This window comes from Bufo bufo, chromosome 1, assembly GCF_905171765.1.
Source record: "Bufo bufo chromosome 1, aBufBuf1.1, whole genome shotgun sequence".
NCBI lineage: Eukaryota > Metazoa > Chordata > Amphibia > Anura > Bufonidae > Bufo > Bufo bufo.
In genome coordinates, this window is record NC_053389.1 from 227,193,066 (window position 1) to 227,217,365 (window position 24,300).

The 24,300-nt window shown below is 43.6% G+C and overlaps 1 protein-coding gene across 1 annotated transcript; it reads right to left on the reverse strand.

Moving 5' to 3' along the window:
* Positions 1–31: 31 nt before the first annotated feature.
* Positions 32–23,605, reverse strand: CAPRIN2 (caprin family member 2). Its single transcript, XM_040432111.1, has 21 exons — positions 23,402–23,605; positions 17,924–17,986; positions 16,252–16,338; positions 15,728–15,966; positions 12,060–12,142; positions 11,734–11,880; positions 11,417–11,460; positions 10,062–10,352; positions 9,284–9,340; positions 9,021–9,125; positions 8,688–8,819; positions 8,529–8,589; positions 8,158–8,219; positions 7,801–7,902; positions 7,619–7,720; positions 5,892–6,041; positions 5,425–5,593; positions 5,152–5,337; positions 4,949–5,043; positions 1,716–1,782; positions 32–795 (listed from the first exon to the last, which is right to left on the reverse strand). Exons 1-21 carry the CDS (start codon positions 23,603–23,605, stop codon positions 233–235), a joined length of 3,009 nt encoding a protein of 1,002 aa, XP_040288045.1. The 3' UTR covers positions 32–232.
* Between the last annotated feature and the right edge of the window lie 695 nt (positions 23,606–24,300).

Below are 24,300 nucleotides of genomic sequence, written 5' to 3' on the forward strand. Positions count from 1 at the left end.
TTTGACACTGCAACAACATCTTCTGCACAATATCATACTCAAGTCCTTTGGCTTTATCCATGTCACTGGCCAAGAAAGGTGCACCAACTTCTACCCAGGTCAGATGCGAAAAGTCTCTGGACCAGTTAAGTTCTTCATTGGTACCTTAACAGAATTTGGACTCCCATCATAACCACAAACCATTCTCCAATTTCAATTGCACAACTCATTCCAGTGATAGGTCTGAAGAAACTTAGTCCTGATACAGCAAATAGCCAGAGAAAGTAGAGTATTTCCAGCTGCTGCCATAAATGGCTCCTCTGTGCAGCCGTAGCCAGATCTGGTCACCCTGATAGAGTTGCAGAACGGCATGGTTACTGGCTGTCTCATGGTCTGGGGCTCCATCATTGGCATAAGCAGATACCATCACCTCCTCATTCTTCATCAGGTTCACATACAAAGGAACGTTCACGGCCAGTTTTAACATGTGGAATATGAACACGTAGGTGCCATTAACTGGACACATAAAACGCCCAACCTGGAAGTCAAAGGTATCCCCCAGATTGTTAAGCAACAGTTCAAACACAATTGGTTGATCTAGTGTACCAGGGGTAAAGTTAGATGTTCTGGCTGCAGAGAACGCTACCCTCATTTGCTGAGGAAGAGGGTAGACGTGGACTGGCAGAATGGTGGCAGCTTGGCTGCTAATGGACATATCAACAGAGGTCATACTGCGAGAGTCCCCCTGTCCAGAGTCTGTACTGTTGAAACTTTCCTCCATCTCTGGGCTCCCGAGCTGGGCAGAGTCATTCCAACCTGCAAAAAAAGGCCATAGTTTAATTATAAGAAAATGCCATTTCTATACAGAGTAGTTTTACCTAGAAATTACATACCTGTTAAAATCAGTACTGCTCCTTAATTGACAAAGACATTAGCTTAAAGGGGTTATCCGAGTTAAATCAATATGTGTTAAGGTGGCTTAAAACATTAATACATTTCTAATGTACATTCGTTATTTATTCTGCTGTGTTTCCATACACCCAATGTGGGTCACATGACCCCTGACATCACTCACCAGGCTCTGGCGGTGACGTCTTGTTTACAGGCTTCTCCCTGCTTGAGGGAGGGGCCTGGCTCCGTAAACAAAACATCAGAGCCTTTGGTGCCCGCCCTCTGTATCTGGCTGCCGCAGCTTCTGTGAGGGATTGCTCATGAGCGATCCTTATCAGTGCCGGCAGCCGTGAAGAAAGATTCCATGGATTCCAAAGCTCCCTCCCTCTGGTCCACCAGTGTGCCCGTTGCCCTGCATCTGGCGATCTTTACTAGCCTTAGATGGTAGCTCAAAACCATCCCCAGTAACATCACAAAGTAAATCATTGTCCATAGTAGATATTGCTGTGATATAGCTTAGATAGATATAGGTGTGCTCTATGATGGCTATATCCATCCAAGCTCTATGACTGCTATATCCAATAGAGCTTACATACATATAGCTGTCAGATATAGCAGTCTTAGAGATATATTTTTTTCCCCATAACTCAGATAACCCCTTTAAGGGTTTCCCCTTACCACTGGGCAGTATCACAAGTTTTTCAGCCAGGAGGTAATCAGTCTGCTTATTTGATATTTAACAACTACCAGCTAAATACAGGAGATAGACCCAATAGAGAAATCACTTTAGCCAAACTGACACTTATTAGGACCTCCATTACTGGTCCAGACTCTACAGTACTCACCCCTTGAAGTCAAGCGGCCAGCCGGTGTGACAGATCCTCTCTTATGGCAAAGATAGGAGTTTGAATCCTAGGAAGTTAAACACAGCATTTACTCACAGAAGCCCAGGTCACCCTCCTCCAAAACTCCCTCCTCCAAATATGCCCTAATACACACACTACGCCTGACGGGGCTGCTAGCTGCTGGAGAGGCAAAGGACCTGTGATGACATGACCATATGACGAGTCACGTGGGAGGGGTCAGATGTGCACAGCAGCTGGTAGAGTGTACAGAACTGTAGCCATCAAATAGAGCTGTGTACTAGAGATGCATGTGTAACCTGCAGGTAGCAGTGCTGTGTACTGTGTAGTCGAGATGTGTATGTAACCTGCATGTAGTAGAGCTGTGTACTGTGTATCAGAGATGTGTGTGTAACCTGCATGTAGCAGAGCTGTCTACTGTGTTAGAGTTGTGTGTGTAACCTGGGAACTATAAAAAAAAAGTGTAAAAAATAAAAAATTCAAATTACCCCCCCTTTTCCCAAAATGAAAATAAAACTAATATACATCATGGGTGTCGCAATGTGTAAAAACACCCATAGTATAAAAATAAATCATTCCCCATATGACAAACAGCAAAACAGAAAAAAATTAAAAATATTATTTTTAAAAAATTCCAAATGTCCGATTCGCTGTTTTGGGTAGCTTCATTTGCTACAAAAATTTAAATAGAAAGTGATCAAAAAGTCTTAAACATCCCAGAATGGCATCAGTGTAAAGTTCAGATCACCCGGCAAAAAATGAGCCCCCAACCAGCTCCGTACACATTTACAAAAAAGTTATGGGGGGGGGGGGGTCAAAATATGGCGACAAAATAAAATCAGATTAATTTTTTTTTTTATCACTATTAAAACGCAAGAAAAACTATACATATAAGGTATCGCTGGAGTTGGTCTGACCTGTAGAATAAAAGTAACCAGTTTTATCACACATCGAATGTCGTAAATAAAAATCCTGTAAAACTGGTGGAATTGCTTTTTTTCACCAGGAAGAATGGGCAGTTTTACCATCTGAGAAAATAAAGAGCCTCATCCACAACTACCACAAAAGACTTCAAGCTGTCATTGATGTTAAAGGGGGCAATACCCGGTATTAAGAACTGGGGTGTGTAAACTTTTGATCAGGGTCATTTGGGTAGTTTGTGTTGTGATTATGACTGTAGAGTAAACAGTTTGACATAAATGGCTTCAACCGACCACTAACCATGAGCGAGAGAAAAGTGTCTGTTATCATTCATATTCTCTGCAAAATGGTTAAAGAGGACCTTTCACCGATTCTTACCCTATGAACTAACTATACAGACATGTGGAGCGGCACCCGGGGATATCACTGCACTTATTATCCCCGGGCGCCGCTCAGTTCTCCTGCTATGCCCTCCGGTATCTCCGCTCACTAAGTTATAGTAGGCGGAGATTCCAGTCCCTAAGTTATGGTAGGCGGAGTCTGCTCTAGCACTGGCCAATCGCAGCGCAGAGCTCACAGCCTGGGAGGTTATTTTCTCCCAGGCTGTGAGCTCTGCAATGCGATTGGCCAGCGCTACAGAAGAACAAGGGCAGACTCCGCCTACCATAACTTAGGGAACGGAGATACCGGAGGGCATAGCAGGAGAACGGAGCGGCGCCCGGGGATAATAGTAAGTGCAGTGAGATCCTCGGGCGCCGCTCCACATGTCTGTATAGTTAGTTCATAGGGTAAGAATCGGTGAAAGGTCCTCTTTAAGAAATCATAGATTCTGCAAGGATATGTCAACTTATCAGCACAACTAAGTAGCTGTGTGATATAAATCTGTCGAATATGGGAAGCATAAGAGGATGTGCACCATAAATCCCATCTTTGTAAGGCCTCTTGCACATGGCCGCTGTGTGCCTGTGGTCGTATTGTGGACCACATACGGCGGTTCTGCAATACACAGGGCACCAGCCGTGTGTATCCCGCATCCGTGATGTGGACCCATTCACTTAAACGGAAACACAGATCGGATCCCCATAGAAGCACTACAGAGTGCTTCCGTGGTGTTTCTGGCCGTGCCTCCGCACAGCAAAAAAGTAGAACATGTTCACGGACCCATTCATGTTGAATGGGTCTGGATCTGTCCCGGCCGACTGCAAATTGCTGTCCCCAATGCACCGAATGGACCAACGTTCATGTGCAAGAGGCCCAACACTTGTGATCTAGTTTTGTGTGAAGCGGCATATATGCATTCATGTTGCATGTATTTATTAATTAGGGCTACCAATTCTGAGTAACTCAGAGTGACAGGAGATTTCCAGAATCTGATTAATTTTTTTGTCGCCATATTTTGACCCCTATAACTTTTTTGTAAATGTGTACGGAGCTGGGTGGGGGCTAATTTTTTGCGGGGCGATCTGAACTTTACACCGATACTATTCTGGGATGTTTAAGACTTTTTGATCACTTTTTATTTAATTTTGTAGCAAAATCGGACATTTGGACTTTTTTTCTGTTTTGCTGTTTGCCGTATAGGAATATATTTTTATACTATGGGCGTTTACACATTGCGACACCCTTTGTGTATTTTTTTTAGTTTTTATTTTGGGAAAGGGGGGGGCGATTAGAATTTTTTTTTTTTTTTATAGTTCTCTGTAACAGTACACAGCTCTGCTACATGCGGTTACACACATTTCTATGTACACAGCACTGCTACCTGCAGGTTACACATACATCTCTAGTACACAGCTCTATTTGATGGCTACAGTTCTGTACACTCTACCAGCTGCTGTGCACACATGACTCGTCACATGGTTATGAGGAAGTTTTGGATGATGTCTGACGATGTTTTAATATGTATGCCGTACAGGTCATATGTACTATATAGACTATGCAACCTCAATAATGCCATGTAGAAAAGGCACAGACTCAGGTTAGCACCATCTACCATCCTAATAGAGTGTTGGAGCCATTCAGACATTGGACTACTGGTCTTCTGTCTTAGGGTGTGTTCACATGTCTTTTGCAGAATACAGGTGGTTTCCACTGCAAAATACAAAAAAAAAAAAAATCCCAAAACACCTCTAAATCCACCAAATTAGAACTCTGCCACCAAAAACAACCAGTTTTCAGCTAGTAATCTAGTACATAATTTTCTGTGGCTCATTTTGCTGTACAAGCTTAGCCTTCGAGACAGGAAGCATTTTCCTACCCCATATAACCCTTTCAGTACATGCAGCTAGTCTTACCCGTGGTATATACTGGGTAACTGGATAGTCTCGCCCAGGGCAGGGTGCATAGCTTCCACCAGAGGGACACTGGGTTCCTCTATAGGTCTCAGGACCTGCACAAAAAAAAAGTGTCAATTCTATTAATTATAAGCCACCAAGTCATGTAAAACAGGGCAAGATATAGGTTTACATAGCTTGAAGAAAAAAATAAATCCACTGGCCTTTAAAGCTTGTCTGGCAGCGATAGCCATTGGTCATTACCCGGGCTCCACGACTGGTCCCTCTCACCATTCCACCTCTGTTACTCATGAATTGCTGGGGAATACGAGGCATGAGGTTGGGGGTGGATGTGTAACCAGGAACACTTCCATTGCTTACTGGAGGCATTCCAGAAGTATAGGGACTCCCTAAGATAGAAAAATGAAGGGTGTTTTCATCCTAGGACAGTAATGCATGTCTAGCCTTTGCCTAGAAAGGCCATTGCCTTCACATACCCACTAGTGGCTCCTGCATGAGCGAGTGCTGTTCACCATTCAGCTCTAGTAAACCATATGGAAGGGTCTGAGTACTTGCAGTGCTGTAGGTCTGCTGGTATTCTGTAGGATACGGTGGATCGTCTTTAATTTCTTTACGAGCTGCCAAGGGTGGATTCACTTTAAAAACCTGAGGAACGTGACATTTTAGAATATATTTTTCCAGTAGATTGAGCAATTGTTGCTCGTAGAAGTATTGTTACTACTGTTTTTCCAACAATTTTGTTGCCTGTTAACACCACTATATAGCTGTGTACAAAGCCCATAGCGGCAACAGCAGGCAAAAATGGTGAAGAAAAAATAAATATAAAATGTGGTCTTGTATTAAAGTAGCACACCATAATATTTCCATTATGTTTTCATGGAACCTAGTTTACTAGGAGTAATGACCACCACTATGTGAAGCCACTAAATGAAACAAGACTCACAGCCTGCATTCCTTGGAAAGGAGAATTATGGGAGGAGACTGGAGGGCTCCTGGCAGACAGTGGGGTTTCTTCTCGTTTGAGCTGCAGCAGTGGAACGTTTGTTGGAGTCTTAGGAGACTGGAGCTGCTCAGTTTGTAGAAGCACAGGAGTCTAGAATGACAAAGTATATACAGCCAGCACACATCCCCATATGGTCTTAGTCTTAACTGGCAGCTTAGATTTGATCAAACCTATAGACCATTGTTACTCAACTCTGGTCCTCAGGGCCCACCTGAAGTCATGATTTGAAAATAATCCCATAGAATGAATACCTGTGGTAAGTCCTGATTCATTGACACCAATTTTATCACCTGCTCAATACTAAGGAAATCAAAAAAAAAAAGTGGGCCATGAGGACTGGAGTCCAGGAACACAGCAACTGAGGACCCTAAAAAGGTTGTGCTCTCCAAATGCTGGAGTTTAATTCAATAATAAGAGCACAGCAAAAAAAGTATCAAAATAATAAAGTTAGGGAATGCTTAAAAGGTCTCGCCTCCAAAAATCAGATTCAAGGTAAGCATACTGTCATGTAGGCCAAGTTCCCTGAAGCAACCAAACATTGGTGAAATGCTGTGCCTCTAAACACAAATCTGTTGAGTAGCATTTTTGTGCACTTTTGCCCGCCTATCCCACAGGCAACCTTGATTAGGTGGTACATATAGTGGTGCGGGCTCCTCCTCTCATTGGCTGCTGATGCACACAGAGGCAACTAGGAGCAGCACATATGTGCAGGGTCTGCTATTGTGAATGTAGATGCCCAACAGCATAGGCAGGTTTAGAGTTATTCCAGCCTGACAGACTACCTTGGCACTGGTAGATGGGCAGATATGTTTTGATCAAAATACGTTGACCGAGTCAGATTTTATCATATTAGAGTGAGGGCCTAGTTGATATATAATGTTCGCATTGTGTGTTTTTTTCTGTGATTTTTCTTTAATAAATGTAACCATGCACATCCGCATATTCATTTATTCCATCGTTCATGATGTTTTGTACCTCTATGATTTTTGATAGAGAACAAGAAGTCTGACGACTAAATGTCAGATCAAGCTGCATGAGTTTTATTACCTGAGCGTAGTGTTCTACCAGGACATCATTAAGGTGTAAATGCTTGAATTGGGCCATAAGTACTTAAGCAACTCTTCCATAAAGCAGCTGCTGTGGACAAGTCTCCTCTCAGACAATATATACTGCTATTTGATATGGGAAAGAGTCCCCATGCCTGGGACACAATATATGACCTTGCCCCCTTAGGAGCACACCTGTGAACATATGATTATGCTTCTAGACCTGGGGGAGCCAAGAACTGTGCTGACCTGTTCTGCAAGTTCGACCTTTAGAGGAAGGACCGCTCTGAATTAGAGGATGCCATCTACAGGAAGGTGTTGACCTCTAGAACCATGTCTACAAACTATAACTAGGCTGTGCCAATTTGCTAAGATAATATCTTTGGTGTCTCATGGATGGGTGTAGGGCTAGTACAGAAAACTGCACATAGATAGCTACTTAGGCACTTCCTTCCCAACCCCTTACCTGCATGTTCTCTCCTTTTAGTTGGCCATTTATAATACCCTGTAACATGAATAAATCCCTTTTAAAGATCTAGTAGCCATTTTTTGTTAAAATAAAATTAACTGCCAACCCAAAGCTCAGCAGATTTTACAGTAACATGCTGTAAGCAAACTTACCGGACTTCTCTCTGGAAGAGCCTCCGTTAGAGGAGTGTTTGGAACATAGATGGGATCTGTAGACAGCGTTTCCACTTTACGGACTGGCGACACAGGAGGAACCTACCACAAACAGGTGTGGATTGAACTTTTTTCATCTAGCATGCTTACCCTCACCTGTATACCAAAAGTTTCATAATTACCTTAATGGGGGAGCATGCAGGTTCTGGAGAATCATCTGGTTCTGACAGAATGGGGCAATCTGGGTCAACTACTGGTTCCATGGACTTTTCTATCTTCTCAACCTTGAAATAGCACCATTCAGTAGAGAGCAAATGTATTGTCTAGACATCTTTATGTGAAGAGAAACAGTTTACTAATTGGTATTATTAGTTGTCAAAATGCTGCCAGTGTCTGGATTTTGGTGGAAAGGATCAGTGTCAATGGGGGCTGCAGGTCCTAAGATCACATCCACTGACTTCTTGGCATGAAAAATAACCCTTCTACTGTGAATACCGAGATGCCTCAGGTTAAGGCCATATTAGCAGAACATGAGTTACCTTTTCAGTTAGCACTGTTGGTTCCTTCGGGCCTTCAATGGCCTCAGAGATAACTGCTGGAACTAGAAGGAATGGATTCCATGGTAAAGGATTAGAGCATACATCATGCAATGTAGTAACTATTGCATCTTTTTGTAGTTCATTGGCAACACAAGCTCAAACTGATGCAGCCACTGCATAAATGAGTATATACCACTGGTAGTTGTCTACTACTGCACTTTAAGTCTATTTTCTCTGCAATGGGATACAATCTATTGTTCCCTGTTAACAGCTAGTCAGGCTGAATATAGGATGCCACACATTAGATACAAAAAGCTTCATGCCTCAGATTCACAATTTCAACTACAGGTGTTTTGTTCAGCATCACTGACCTATAAGAAGCTTTGGAGAGGCTGTTCCTGGAGGTGGCAATTCACAATCCAACATGGAGTCCTGTATTAAAAGAATAAAATAAGATGACACTAAACTGAATATTACTTCGAGTCACCATTTTTCCCTAGGGGGGGGGGGGATCTCCAGGCTCATCTTACCTGCATGAAGTTATACGTGCCTTTGATCTCATCGATCAGATCCTCCAGTTTTTGTTTCCGCAGTTCTGGATCCTTAGGGAGAGTTGGTGAGTAGGAGTACTCAGCAGCTGGCTGAGAGGCCACACGGTGGGGCTGGGAGGCAGAAACATTATAATAGTCAGTAGTCCATTGCTCAAATAAAATAAAAATGTACTGTAGGCAAAACAGTGCAATGCCTGAAAGGGCAGTGCTTGGGGGCTACCTTTAAGCAATAGCCCAACAACTTCAGCCATTTTATATCCCACCCACCATTTATTTAAAAAAAAGCCTATAGCAAGTCTCCATACAACAGACCTGTGTGTTCACAGCTGGTGACAGCTGGTCGATACAAATGGATGCAGGAGGTTCCCTCTTCTTCACTGTAATCTGCACATTTGGAACAGGCAGCATCTTAGGATCCTAACAGGAGCATTACGCAAGTTACTATGACAAAACTTTAATTTCTTTAAAGTTTCTAGGAAAACAAACACTCATCAATTCATGAAACTAAAGTCAGCAGTGGGCCCATCATACAAAGTGTTATTGTACAGGCAGAAGACAAGCTCTGAAACATTTACCTTCAGCAGGGTCATGGACTTCACTTCCTGCTGAGGCTTTGGTGCCCGCTCACGTCTCTAAGGGGAAAAATAAATCAACTGAAAATTCCTGGCCACAATACCAAGTGTCCTCTGCTCTCAATCACACTGCATTTATACTACTGCAGTCCTCCAAGAAAGCAGAGATGCAACATGTATGCTGTCACTAGAGTCACCATGACTGCCCCACATTAGAAGTAAAATTTTACCCAAATACAGACAGAGAAATTACAGGATGGGATTAAGAATTACTGTATTCCTCAAGGTTAAGCATGAAGGCATAGTTGCAATATTTTTTTTTATTAGCTTGCCTTCTAATCATACCATTTTTACTTCTTTAGGGTTTACACCTCCCTAAAGCAAGCCAATTTTTGGGAAGAGACTGCTCCTTTGACAGTCGGCTGCTTGTTCATTGAAGGAGACAAGGATAGCTATTGCTCATCCCCATACTGCTGCAGCAGATAACTGTTTAGACAACACAATCTGCGGCCCAGAAATAACTGGTATGCCTGCACGAACAGGATCACTTGGAGCGTTTCTCTAGTTTATCAGGTGATTGGCAGGACATTTAGAACTGCCTGAATATTGGGCAGTATAAATCCACCTTTAGACAGAACCCAAGGTGCACCGCAGCATTTTCCTTTATCTAGTATGACATTTAGATTCCAACCAGGCATGCTACAACCTATAGCCACCCAGGTCACAATGTTAAACCAGGAAGCTGGAGAAATTATGGCATGCCCCACCAGCCAGGACTTACCTCCTTTGGTGGCCCCAGGTCACACTTCGCAGGCTGATGGACCGCAGGCTGATGGACCGCAGGCTGATGGACCGCAGGCTGATGGACCCTTGTAGCTTCCCAAGGCTTATTCAGTGGCACCAATGTTGCTGGAGGTTGCCACCTCTTTGGTGGCTCTTGTAGCTTCACATTAGCAGCTACTGCCCAGGGTTTTATTGCCTCTGGTTTCATGCATTTTACTTGCACTGAATTAATCATCTCTGCAGCTTTAGACATCTTCTCAACTTTTGGCATACAATGCCTGATTGGAAGCTAGAACGTAAATACAATTGTTCAGATTTGTTCAACACTAAAGCAACCAAACACTGGATAGGCACTTATCCCAAGAGACACTGGAAGGCATTGTACTCATTTTGCGCTAAAAATCTTTTCAATTAATCTATTAAGAATATGGATTTTTTTGGTGTTCATAGCTTAGATCCTCAACTAGCTGTGTGGATTTTCTGTCTTTTATCTGGGAAGGACATGGACTCATCTCTGCTCTGACCTTATAAACACTCATTAAAAGCTCAATCTTTAACTTGCTGATAAGAATGTTTAAAGGGGTTGTCTCACTTCAGCAAATGGCATCTATCATGTTGAGAAAGTTACTACAAAACACTAATGTATTGTAATTGTCCATATTGCTTTATTTGCTGGCTGGATTAATTTTTCCATCACATTGTACACCACTCGTTCCTAGTGTGCAAGCACGACCACCACTAATTCATTGCAGGGTGGTCTGTAACTATGGAAACGAGCAGTGTATATTGTGATGAAAAATGAATCTAACTAGAAAAGGAAGCAATATGGATAAGATAAGTTAGTAAGTGGCTTGTATTAACTTTCTCTACATGATAAATGCCATTTGCTGAAGAGAGACAACCCTTTTAAATAAGTGTTTATGACTTCTTAAACTCTCTAAAGTGAAAGTACCAGTTAAAAAAAAAAAAAAAAGTGTTAAGTTTTCTGACAGAATGGCTCAATTTTTAATAAAGGCCAACTGAAAATATGATTTTTAGCCAAAAGAGTAAAAATGCAAACAAAAATTGCCTCCAAAGTTGTACAGCCTTAAGAGCTGTCAGGAGTTCAGAAATTAAGGTAGTTAGCAGTAACAACTCATAACTTAGTATGAAACTGAAAGAAAAAGGACAAAAGCTAGTAGAAGCCTGAGTCCTAGTTTGTTAGTAGGAAAGGACAAAAAGCTGTTAAACACTTCAAATAAAGACCAGCTGAAAAGGTTGATAATCCAGAAGGGGGAAGGGGAGAAAAAAAAAAAAAAGTTTATAGCCTTTAATGGAGAATGTACCCATATACACCCATCTTCTCACTATTACCTGTTGGGGAGGAAGAGAGTCCAATATCACATGTTCCTTAGACTCTGCAAGGGAAGGAAAACATTGCACCAATTGATAATATGCACTTCAGGTTCTCCAGTAACAGTACTATGCCATTAGAACACACCCTTGATCAGTGGGGGAATATTTCAAACCCTGCGTGCTTCTAAGATGACAGATTTGCAAAAAATAAATAAAAAAAAACCCTGGATTTATGACACCCACCACTTTGATAAAAACAGGCAGGGCTTAGTGTAGCATACGGCTGTGGGAGCCATTCCTCCTCCTGCTGACACAAGTTAGATTCCTGTAGTTACCTGGTTCAGCTTTAGATACTTTTCTGGTTTCAGTGTTTGGAGGTTCTTTAGGCAATGTTTCTGGCTTCTTTGGAGGAGGAGGATCAGGGACACTTTCAAAATACCCACAATCCAGCATCCTGGCCACCAGATCCTTCAGGTACTTGTCTAAGAGTTACATATACAAGAGTTACTCAAGGCTAGAGGAAAGTCAGTCACTTTATATTTGAAATCAACGATTTTCATGTAACCATGCTACATGTTAGAAGTCTATATACTGTATGCTTAGAGGGGTTCTGTTATTGTCTATCCAGTATGGTACAGTAGGAGCAAAACAGTCTACTCACAGTTCGCTCCTGCCACAGTTTTTTCATTGCCTTCCAGTAGGTTCCACAGGTAGATAGACAACTGATCCATCTCGTCTTCAAGACTGGAGAACAATAAGCGAGGAAGACCAAAAGTCATAATGGGGAAAAATAAAAAATTCTTGAGTCTAACATTTTTATAAATATGTTGGGAAAGCTGGGTCACAACCAACATTCCAACAGCTTTTCTAAAGACCTGAGAAGTACATCTGCTGCTCTCCCCTAATGTATACTGTATAAGTAGGCACTTTCTGTTCAGAAGTCTAGTAAAGATATGCTATAAGAACACAATTCATATTTCCTGGAGACTTAAAGGAGGGAGTTGCTTTTAAATAAAAGTTCAGAACAAAAATGTTCTTGGAGGAAAACATACTTGGCATAAGACCTTCCCTTGAATTATGCCCATTTTCTTATGGTCATAAAATCAGCAATTCCTAGGCTAAGAAGAGCACCTATCATACCAGTAGGTGGCCCGACCACCACAGTTCAAAACCTGCCAATATGGACCAAATCCAAAAGTTCACATGACCCCTGACCATTATGGAAATTTAAAAATCGGACTGAAGAGACAGTGCCTTTAAGGCAGTTGCTGCCAAAACACCTTTGGCTGAGTCTTATTGTCTGGAAGGCAAAGGGATCAGACATTGAAATTCAGAGACTGTCAGCTGATTCTGCTGAAGACCACAGGTTTTGGCTGACAAGCTAAACAAACAAGCTTTATCAAGAACGAGTGCAGCTATGAATGCTTGTTCTCTGGAATACCATTCAATCTAATGGGGCCTTCAAGAAAGCAAACCACACAAGTTTTTGTTCTGATGTACATGATGCAAGTTGTAATGAAGGCAATGTTCTCACCAGTGACTAAATTTGAGTCATCTGCTCCCTTCTGATCCTCAGCTGTGTCATGTGGCCAACACAGACTTTCCAACTGACAGCAAAAGAAGTCAGTTACTTCTCTATACATTCTATTACTTTACTACGAGAGACATTGAGGATCCCATAGGAATACATTGAGAAACTGGCTGCTGGTCCATAAGATGCTCACTCAAATACAGTGACTGGCAAGAAAATACCTTCACTATGGTTTACATCATACCTTTCTAACAGGTCAGAATAAAATTTGTGGGAGTGCTTCTAAGTTTACTCCAGTTTAGTAAATCTGTCCCACTGTAGTCTTTAGATGACTACTTTCAGCAATGTTACTCTTGTTCTTCTGAATAAAGTCTTAGCATAAAGTTCAGTAGCTACACATTAATTCAGGGTCAGTACAGGATACCTTTACATGGCCCAATGATTGGGAAAGTGTTCAACATATGGATAAGCGATCACTAGTTCCCATATATTCTTTGTTGACTAGAAGCAGATCCCCATTTACACATTGTGATCTGCTGCCAAAAAATCTGATGTGCCACATAAGTGGTCATCACTGAGTGTTTGCCTTATTTGTCAGGTTAAACTTTTTAGATGTGTCAATTAGGAACAAGTGATCATACACTTGTCCCCCCTCTTCTCAGCCTGGGCAAGAGGACCTACAGCCTCACACCACACTTTCGTATAGTTAGACCTGTTTTTATTGGTATGGTCATCTAACAGATTACATTGGGAAGAAAAAGTATCAGGCAAGTTAATTTATCAATCCTTTTGTTCTCCCAGGGAGATAAGTTGTCACTAGTGTTCAAAAACCATGTGAATCTTAGCAGAATGTGTATGAGGGAGTCAGGAGGAAAAAAAAAAGATATTTATTGAATGAATGGTTCTGCATACGGTCTGAAAAAACAAACAAAAAAAAAAAAAACATTCATGCGCATGAGCCCTATATTTCTGAACCCACATTTGTCACATCTCATTTCAGACATTTATGAAGCCAGTAAGACAAAATAGAATAATCCACTACTAAGGGAAGAAATACTTGGTTGGCCCTCTCGCTGCAGTGGTGTTCGTGGAGATGGAAAGTTCCTGGTCAGCATGTGATAGAATTTGAGCCCTCACTTTTCATTGACCCGTTTATTCTGTCTCACCGCTTACCTGCTTAGGTAGCATGGGTAAAGAAGCAGAATCTTGCAAAGTTTTGACACAATTCTGTCAGTGCGCCAGCTGATAAGTGGCCAATAAACAAATTGAGAGCCTTTAGATTGTCCAGTCTAAAACACAGACCTTGTAAACTTGAATTACACATCTTGTATTGAGCCTTTATTACATCCTATAGTATACTCCAGAGCTGCAACACTCCTCTTGGCTCCAGTGATGTTATACAGTTTGACATAACCACAGCCTGCAGTGGCGTTAGGCTCCCCTTACAACCATTTGTCATAACACAAGGGGAACCTGACCCCAACGGAGCCTGTGATTGGCTGCAGCAGTGTCAAACCGAATGTTGACATACTGTAGATTGAGCCCAGAGATGGAGACCAAGTCCCTTTGCAATTGCAAGCCAATGGTGTCTCCAGTCATGCACATTGAGACAAGTGAAGAGAAGTTACAGGCCATGGTAGCACATTTAGGCCATGCAGGCTGCTCACAGAAGCATGAGCAGCAATGTATGGCATTTGTCCTTTTGATAAAACAGCTCCTGGGCACTTTGGTCGGTGAACCAGTGGTATGGTCATGTCTCCAATCTAATGCCAAGTTGTTAGCATACTCAATATGAAGACTAGAGGACCAGCTACTGTACATTAGGTCATCCCACACCATAATCCCAGGTGAGGACCATACGACATTCCCTTGCGAATACCTCTTCATGGCATTGCCCAGTCTACAGACTGGTCTCCAGCTATCAATGTGTCCGATACAAAAGTAAGACTTATTGCTAAAGATTAGACCCTCATTCCAGTCTCCATTGCCATCTTGCTAGGCACCATGAGTCTGATTGCATTGGTGTGAGGTCAATGGGACATCTGGCTTGTAGCCAAATGTCATGTAAATGCCTTCTGATGGTTTGTGTGAACACTGTTTCCTGCTCTAGACTTGGGATGTCCAGTTTCATTTGCAGTACAGAATGGATCAGAAGGTGCCAGTTTTCCAGTTAGATGATCTGTCCATGCAGCGGTTAGTCTCTGTGCACCTCTTGCAGTCACTCTAGTTCATACTTTCTCCCAACCACCGGGACACCCATTAAACAGTACTAACATACCAGCCAAGGTACGTAGTGATAGTCTGGAGTGATAAAGCAAGGTCTCAGTTCAAGGATTTTGTACCCTGCAGTTTGCGAGAAGTTGCGATAACTGGCACATCAATTAACAGGAGGTATCACACATATTCCCACAGGACTTGATCTGATTTGAGTTCATGTGGCCAAAATAAACAGTTTTAAATCTGGCTTTTATGTCCCTTCCTCGATTTGGACAACCCTATGGCTTGTCCTTCTTGGCGTTGCACTTCTAATGGTGAGGGATGTTTAGCCCAAATCTAAAAATTCAAGGAGCAGTTTTGTCTAGATGAACGTACAGGGCTTGACAAAAACATTTCCCAAAGCAAGCTCTGAGTAGACACTTAGCAAGCAAGGCCTTCTGGGAGATTTTAGCTCTGAAGGCAAAACAAGTGCTGGTCTGGAGTACAAGACAGGATACATCTGTATAAGTAATGTAGGTAAATCGATTTAAACTTCAATAACTAAAATAAAGTTGACAGTAGCAGGCATTTTACCATCTCACCTCATGTGTTTAAACCTCTGGTGACAAATTAGTTTGGCAAACTTTGAGAGACTGTCCAGCTCCTTGGAGGTGATGTACATGGCCCCGTTTAATCCATCTTTGAAATCTTGCTGCACGTGATCTTGACAGAACGACTGTAATAAGTACTTAACCTGGAGCACTGTACGCAGGCGCTTTTTCTCTGCTTCAGTCTTCTGCATGTGCTCACGTCTGAAGGCCTTCTTCTGAGCCTTTATTAACTGGAGCAAGTGCGGTAATTATGTACAGAGTTAACAATTATCAGCAAGTATCAGGTAATGGAGGGCTCTCACAATGTATCAGTACGCTATGAGCTCTAAACATATGCAATACTACAGTGCAACAAAGCCACAGATGTGTGTCAGAACTCAGTTATGAGTGTTCCCAGTCACAGGTCAGTAAAACACATGTTTATGTTTGAGGGGGCAATGGGGTCATCTGAGTGTTCCCTATTATGATAGTAATATGTAGTCAAGTCCCAGCCCACCACTTCATTTCAAACTTACATCTTGACTTAGAGCTGTAAAGATTTTTTGAAGTTCTTTGGCAAAATCCAGATTATGAATGACAGCCTCATACTTTTCAACCGCCTCCTACAAGTAAAGCAATGATCTATGAAAACCCTAGAGTTTCTTTAGGTTACTGGACAACAACCTGTGGTTCTCTGGCTGTTGTGAAACTACAGGTCCCAGGCCTTGTAGGTGCACAACAGTTAAATAGCCTCAGATTGTTGCCTACCATTGTGAAGTGATCTGCACTTCAATGACTACACAGTAAAAACTAGTTCCAACTTAAAGGGAGCCTGTCACCGGGATTTTGTGTATAGAGCTGAGGACATGGGTTGCTAGATCGCCGCTAGCACATCTGCAATATCCAGTCCCCATAGCTCTGTGTGCTTTTGTCTCAAAAAAAAAAATTGATACATATGCAAATGAACCTGAGATGAGTCCTGTCCCAGACTCATCTCAGGGACAGGATTCATCTCAGGTTAATTTCCATATGTTTAAAATCATTTATTTTTTTACACAATAAAAGCACACATAGCTATGGGGACTGGGTATTGCGGATGTGCTAGCGGCCATCTAGCAACCCATGTCCTCAGCTCTATGCACAAAATCCCGATGACAGGTTCCCTTTAATTATTCTTGATTACTGCACAGATTTATAGTTCTTCAGCTATAAAAACCTTCTAAAGTTTGGTTCCTACCACACCACTAGTGTTCTTGTATGGACTTCAGGGGTGTCTCACTTCAGCAAATGACATTCATCATAGACAAAGTGTAAGTGTGGTCACCACTGCTGTAACTCATGGATACAAACAGTGTCATTGATGTAAAAGTTAAACGAGGCAATGGACAATACATTAGCAAGTGCCTTGTATTAACTTTCTCTACATGATAAATGCCATTTGTTGAAGGGAGACAACCACATTAAAGGCAACAATAGAGTTCCTAGAGCACAAGAGTAGTAGGTGTCATAGGGACACAGAAGACATGGAACTCAGATGCAACCAGAATATGAGGGCTCAAAGCGGTTAGCCAACACCCATAATGACCTCCCTAATGCTTGAGCCCTTCATATAGGTTATACTTACCCACTCCCCAGCACCCATGTAGCTTCTGATCCCCACACAGCCGTGCGGATCAAAACATCTGGCAACAGGAAGGAAGGGGGTTGGGGCAGCAGGCCATGACAAGCCTCCCTAGCATTGCAGGTGAGGCTCATCCCCATCACAGCCTGCTTTTGGCTGCTCCCCTGTTGTGGATTCTGGGGAGCAGGGTGAGTATAACCCATACACGAGGGGCCTGGGCGTTAGGGGTGGCCCTTATAGGGGTTGGATAACCTCTTTACAGGAGAACCAGTTTTGTTTTGTTTTTATGGTGGATCCCTGGTTTGTCAACTACATAAGGGATAAGGTACTGCAGTGACTTACATTACTGGCTGTTTTATCGAATTAAAAATTCCTAGGGTGCCAGACACGTTAAATTGTTGCCACTAGCCTTGGACAACCCCCATGTATGAACATCTTTTACAGCCAAATCATACAATAGTAAGGACAGTTGGTAACAGTGACATGACTGCAGAGTCACTACACAGCTGGACTGGAGTTTGTTGCCACAGAGAAAGGTCTAAAGATTGCAAAACAGTAGGTGGTCTCATGAAGGCCAAGATACACACCAGCTGGTCCTCATTCAGCGCCTCTCCATTTCTTAGACGGTCTCTGTAATCTTCTAGTTTTACCTGAAAGTGGAGGATAGAATGTTACTGGTGAAGCATCTGTCAGCAGATTTGTACCTACGAAACTGTCTGACCTGTTACATGTACGCTTGGCAGCTGAAGGCATCTGTGTTGGTCCCATGTTCATGTGTCCGCATTAGGCTACTTTCACACTTGCGTTCGGAGCGGATCCGTCTGATGTTTCATCAGACGGATCCGCTCCGATAATGCAGACGTTCGCATCCGTTCAGAACGGATGCGTCTGCATTAAAACTTAGAAAATTTTCTAAGTGTGAAAGTTGTCTGAGCGGATCCGTTCAGACTTTACATTGTAAGTCAATGGGGAACGGATCCGCTTGAAGATTGAGCCATATGGTGTCATCTTCAAGCGGATCCGCCCCCATTGACTTACATTGTAAGTCTGGACGGATCCGCTCGCCTCCGCACGGCCAGGCGGACACCCGAACGCTGCAAGCAGCGTTCAGGTGTCCGCTCACTGAGCGGAGCGGAGGCTGAACGCTGGCAGGCGGATGCATTCTCAGTGGATCCGCCTCCACTGAGAATGCATTGGGGCCAGACGGATGCGGTCGGGGCCGCTCATGAGCCCCTTCAAACGGTGCGCACGAGCGGACACCCGAACGCTAGTGTGAAAGTAGCCTTACTGAGAAAATGGATTACACTTACCGTTAATGGCTTTTTAATGAGCCAGTCTCCCATCCATGACCGGAACTTCCATGGACAGCTTTAGGAGGGGGGGTACTGCCCCTATAAAATTAGTTAATAATGAGAACTTGTCCCATTTCTTTTTCTTCCCATTAATCTATCCACACATACATATTCAGAATTTTTATTATAGGGTGGGGGATTTAAATAATTTAAAAAAAAACTAGAGTGAGGGACAAAACTGCAGATGTGACGACTCTTGCCCCCCCATGGGGGAAGTAGGGGTGCCAGAAGCCAACAACCCTGAACTGCATACCAGATGAGAAGAACACTTCAGCAAGACCATGAACAAGTCAGGACTAGAGGACCTGGATGTCTGACATGACCATGGCCCACAAGAAAAAGATCAAGGGAGAGAAGAGACAATGGAACAAGGCAGTGGAACTGACCAAACTAAAAATTAGGGATTAACCAGTTAGGAAAAGTGTCCTCTGGGATAAAAAAAATAAAAATATATAAAAATTCCTTTCAGACCTATGGCTAAGGGGTTTGCCTCAAGTGTTCTCCAAGGAAAATGACAATGTGGAAAGCAGAGGTATGTAGGGGAGGACGTTAAGCTCTGTAACGAGAGGAGAGAAGCCGCCTGATACCTATGGAGGGCTGCCTGGACTGGAAACTAAAGAATAAAATAAATCACCTAGTCCAAGGGAACAGGTAGAAGCGATGTTGATGTCTGAAAACATGAAGGTTGTGTAAATCCATCAGACACCAACAACCGCCACTGTGGAACCTCTCCGCCAAAAGGAGAATGTGGCTATCAGAGGAATGGACAAAAGGGCGAGACAGGAACCAGAGATGGTAGAAATATTGTGCCAGGGAGTGTGGACATCGAACGCCACAAAGTCCCAGGTAGGGAAAAAAAATAATAAATAACCCAATGGCTATGGAAACTGGCCAAGCAGGCAGAAACATCTGAGGGAAGTGCAACTACTCACAATGTGGAAGGGGAGAAGCAGAAGAGGCTGATGCGGCTCAGTAGAGAACCAGTATTAGTGGTGACCATAAGGACAGTACAACTGCTCTACCTGGCGAGGGAAGAAATGCAGACAACATTTAACCGGATAAGTGCATACCCAAACTCCACCAGGAGGTAATGCAGCCACCACAGCAGATGCTAGAAGTGATGCATTACATGTGAAGGGAACAAGGTGCTAAGCCAACAAGGTGCTAAGCCAGCTCCATAGAATAGGTAGGTTATACCAGAAAAAAAAAAAAAAAGGTTTTAAATGCCCACCAGAACTGAACAAACATCACCTGCAGCATGGCTTGGTATGGGCATTTGACCAGCACCATAAGGAGAAAGTGTACCTCTCAGCCCCATCTCAGGAACACAATACATACAATGCTTGGTGGACCTACCACACCCAGTGATGGCAGAACAGGAGTACAGTACCAACTGTACGAGAAGGAAAAGTAGACACAAGCACAGCTACAATAAGCAGGAAAGTTCTACCCCCAAAAAGAAATGTTTTGTAGAAACCACATGAAAAGCTAGGGCCGATACCCCCTTCCTCCATATGCAGTATGGCAAGAACTCCCAATGCCACGTCCACTGACAATGCGTCCTGTAGCCAGAACACAGTAATTGCTGCCATTAGAAGTAGGATTGCAAACACTCCCCGGGAAGGGGGTCACAGTAGCCCAAAGATTCTACAGCCAGCCCAAGATTGTCTCATGGGGAGGCCATACCAGCACCCGTGGCCTCAGAGGGACTCCACCTGAAAATGAGGTCAAACAGCAGTAGCCACCATGAGTTGGTGCTAGAGTGTACTCCACCTGAGAAGGAAGAAAACTGGCACCCAGTGCAGACGTTTCACCTACTGAAGGAGTGTGGAGGCTGAGCATGCCAAGAAACATTAACAAAATTAGAAGGCTCCCCATAGGGACTTAAGGCACAAGGAAATTGGGTCAACACCCTGGGAAGACAGAGGCCACACCAATGTGTACTTCCATTCTTTTTGAATTAGATATTTAATATTTTTATTAAGGGGAAACACTCTGGATTTCCTATGCCCTAGATCCCAAACATTATATCCTGTATGGATTCTTGTTCCCTACTGTTAATTGTAGTTCTTATGGCTTTGAGGAGGGAATCCTTATCAGGGGAAAAATAGCAGTCTACCTGGGGATTCTTCGTCAGCTTAAGTGATCCAGCATTTCTCCATGGTCATACTCATCTGAGGATTCAGAATCAGCATTGGAGTGGCCCTTCTTGCTCGCAGCAGGTGAAGGGAGGCATTTTTTAAAAGCATTCATGGAATCAGACTTCTGACTCAATGCTCTGAAGGGATGGGGACTACTCAACCACTGACACAATGCCGATATAAGATCTTAGGCCAGGAAAGGGCGAGTTTCTTGCTTACACCTCATTCCCTCCCTTTTGTTCCAGCTGTAGCTTTCCTGGGACCCTTCTTGGTACAATGACAGAAAATAAGGCAGAGTGGGGTATAAACCCCTCACCCCCCTTGGGACTACTGGTCTGCCATCATGGCCCTCTGGGATATCAGCATGCTGACTGCCTTCCTCCTCCATACTTCCAGACAGAGGCTTTCATAGGAGGATCATAGGCTGGCATGGCTGCTTCTGTGTTCTCTTCCCCTTTCTTTTTAGGGATTTTAAATCAAATGCTGGCATTCACATTCAGCCAAAAACCTGGAAAATGCACGTCACTTCCAGGGCACACCCCCCATTCAGAAACACACGAGTTCTGAACACTAGAAGTTGTGCCCCACGCATCAGTTCTGGTATTCTGATCCATGCGTGTTCCAAATATCGGAAGTTTCGCTCTGAGCATACTTCCTGTGCGCACATCTCGCAACTGCAGACAGTGAAAAAAATAAATAAATGCAAAACGGCCCAGACCTGCTCAAGGAAATGATCTGGAATGCCTGGGTGACCTCAGTCACTCAGACTGCAGAGAACGCTGGCCCACCCTTAGGGCTTATGCACATAAACGTTGTTTGGTTCTGCATCCAAGCCGCATTTTTTGCGGCTCGATACGGACTCATTCACTTCAATGTGCCCAAAAGATGCAGACAGCACTCCGTGTGCTGTCCGCATCCATTGCTCTGTGGTCCCACAAAAATAAAAATTGAACATGTCCTACTCTTGTCTGTTTAGCGGACAAGAATAGGCAGTTCTATAATGGGTGGCCCGTTTTGCAAATTACAGAATGCACTTGGGCAGGATCTGCAATTTGTGGACTGCAGAATACTGCACAGTCGTGTGCATGAGGCCTTAGTCCAGGACCCAAAAGGAGTGCCCCAGAATTTGCAAGCAGCTCCTAGTGGAGCACACCAGAACCTCCAGCATAAGCAAAGTGAGGTCCTGCAGCCTAACACTTGGCTCTCTACAGCAACCAACCATTCTATAGGACAGGAAAAAGGAATTGTTGTAGGGGCAGTACTCCCTCAGAGCTCTCCAAAGAAGTCCCCGATTCCTGTCCTGGATGTGAGGTGGTCTGAAGGGTGCAGTCATAGGCGTAATGGAAAAATTATAACGTATGCAAGTAACCCTAATGGAGCAACAGTTGCTGTTCCACTTAGAGGCTTTGCTCTCTGCAATTGCCGTGCCCTCTGACAGTGCCAGGCAGTGAAATAATCATGTCTGGCAACCCGACTTCTCCTCAAGTCAAAGTGGAGAGGGCACAGCAGTTAGAGAGAGCAGAGCCTCTATGGGTAATGGCAACACCCCTCTTGCTCCTAGAGGCTCATTTGCATATAATAAAACACTTCAGCAATGCGGGCACATATCACCATGGGACCAACATAGATGTTTTCAGCTGCCAAGCGCACATGTAACAGGTCAGCCAGTTTCATAGGTACAAATCTGCTGACAGATGCCCTTTAACATAGCTAACCAAACCCACAAAAAAAAATTAAGTGCACAAGAATTAGCAACCAGTTTCAGGTAGACTTCTGGTGTTAAAGTCTCCAACGCCTAATACAACGGGCCAAGTTCATGAAAGCTCCAGCAGATTAACTGGCTTTATGACCACAGGATCAGCTTTCTTCTTCGAGCAGTTAGAGGAGTACTCTAGTTGTGGCATGTTTACCACCATCCACAATATAGGATTACTTAGATTGGTGGGGGTCCTATTGCCCGCTGACCGTGCTTGGCCATTTCCAGAACTCCCATAGAGATGAATGGAGCAGCAGTGCCCATGCTCAACTGCCGCCTTGTTCTTGCGATCAGTGGGGTTCCTGGTGATAGGACCCCCACCAGTCTAAGACTTATGCCCTACACCGGAACAGCCGTTGAAAGACATGACCACGGTCTGATTGGTTGCAAATATCTGGATAGTTTCCTGACCACTTTAGAATAAACAGTTTGCCATCATTGAAGCATCACTAACTTTTCACACAACTCTGTTATGGAGGCATACCAAAAGTTGGGATCAATGAGGGTCTGAGTGCTGAGACCCCCCACCGTTCTCTAGAATGAGAGGAGAACACACATTGCACTACGCTCTGCAAGAGACAGGCTCCATAGAGCTCTACAGGCCCATCTCAATTCAGTCTTCAGCAGTTAGGAGATATGTGCACTTCTCTCCACAGTGGGGGTCTCGGTACTCAGACCTCCACCGAACACAACTTTGACATATCAAAAAGTGTGAGAAGTTAATATCAGTTCGGGTTTCTGTTAAACCCTTTATGCTCTCTAAATTAGTCTCCCCTCATAATCAGAGAAATCTTGGTCTGTTACATCGGCCTCTACCTTCTTTTTCTCAATGTTGCGGATCTTATGTTTCAGGCTGATGAAGCCGTTCTCTGTGTACGTCTCATAGACCTGGAGCGGAGTCTCAGAGGACAGGGAAGACTGTAGCAAACTGAGATCCCCAGACTGGTGCTTGGCGTCACCCATGATGAGAGACAGCTGACCATTATTACCACCACGACTGGATGGCGAGAGCTGGACCATTGTTCAGGATTAGCCTGGAGGAAAGAATAAATCAATTACATAGTTTAACAGCAGACTTTAAACCACTATAACCCCCACTCAGTAGCTTCCATCCAAGACATTCTGGGAGTTGTAGTTTTGCAACAGAGCCACGGGCATTTAGTCAGAAGCTGGCACTGGATTTGTATGTTTGCCAACACAAAAGGCCATCAATTCTCTGACTCAATGTAGTCTCAGGCAGGGGGTGTAAAACGCAACCATGGGGCCCTAAAGCAAAACCTGGAATGGGGCCCCATAACACCATGGCCACTCACAGCAATGATCGGTCTCCCTAGTGCACAAGGCTAAGACACACTGATAGTACAGGTAGTGCACACAGTGATGTCACAACTCTGAAGTTATGCAAACAGTGGCATCACATGCAAGTCAAGGACCTCCTTCACACACGTGCGATGCGTGACGTGAACGCATCGCACCCACACTGAATCCTGACCCATTCATTTCAATGGGTCTGTACACGAGCTTTTTTTTTCATGCATCAGTTCTGCGTTGCGTGAGAATCGCAGCATGTTCTATAGTCTACGTTTTTCACACAGCCCTGGCCCCATAGAAGTGAATGGGGCTTCAGTGAAAACCGCATTTTAATCTGGATGCAGTTTGGGTGCAATGCGTTTTTTAACTGACGGTTGCTAAGAGATGTTTGTAAACCTTCAGTT

What these genes read in the sequence shown, in the direction of transcription:
- CAPRIN2 (XM_040432111.1), bottom strand. Translation starts at nt 23,605, where the DNA reads ATGGTCCAGCTCTCGCCATCCAGTCGTGGTGGTAATAATGGTCAGCTG. An exon ending in CGCTGAATGAGGACCAGCTG is followed by an intron (nt 16,339 to 17,923) that starts GTGTGTATCTTG and finishes CTTTACTTGTAG; the next exon opens with GAGGCGGTTGAAAAGTATGA. An exon ending in TTACCCAGTATATACCACGG is followed by an intron (nt 1,783 to 4,948) that starts GTAAGACTAGCT and finishes TTAACTTCCTAG; the next exon opens with GATTCAAACTCCTATCTTTG.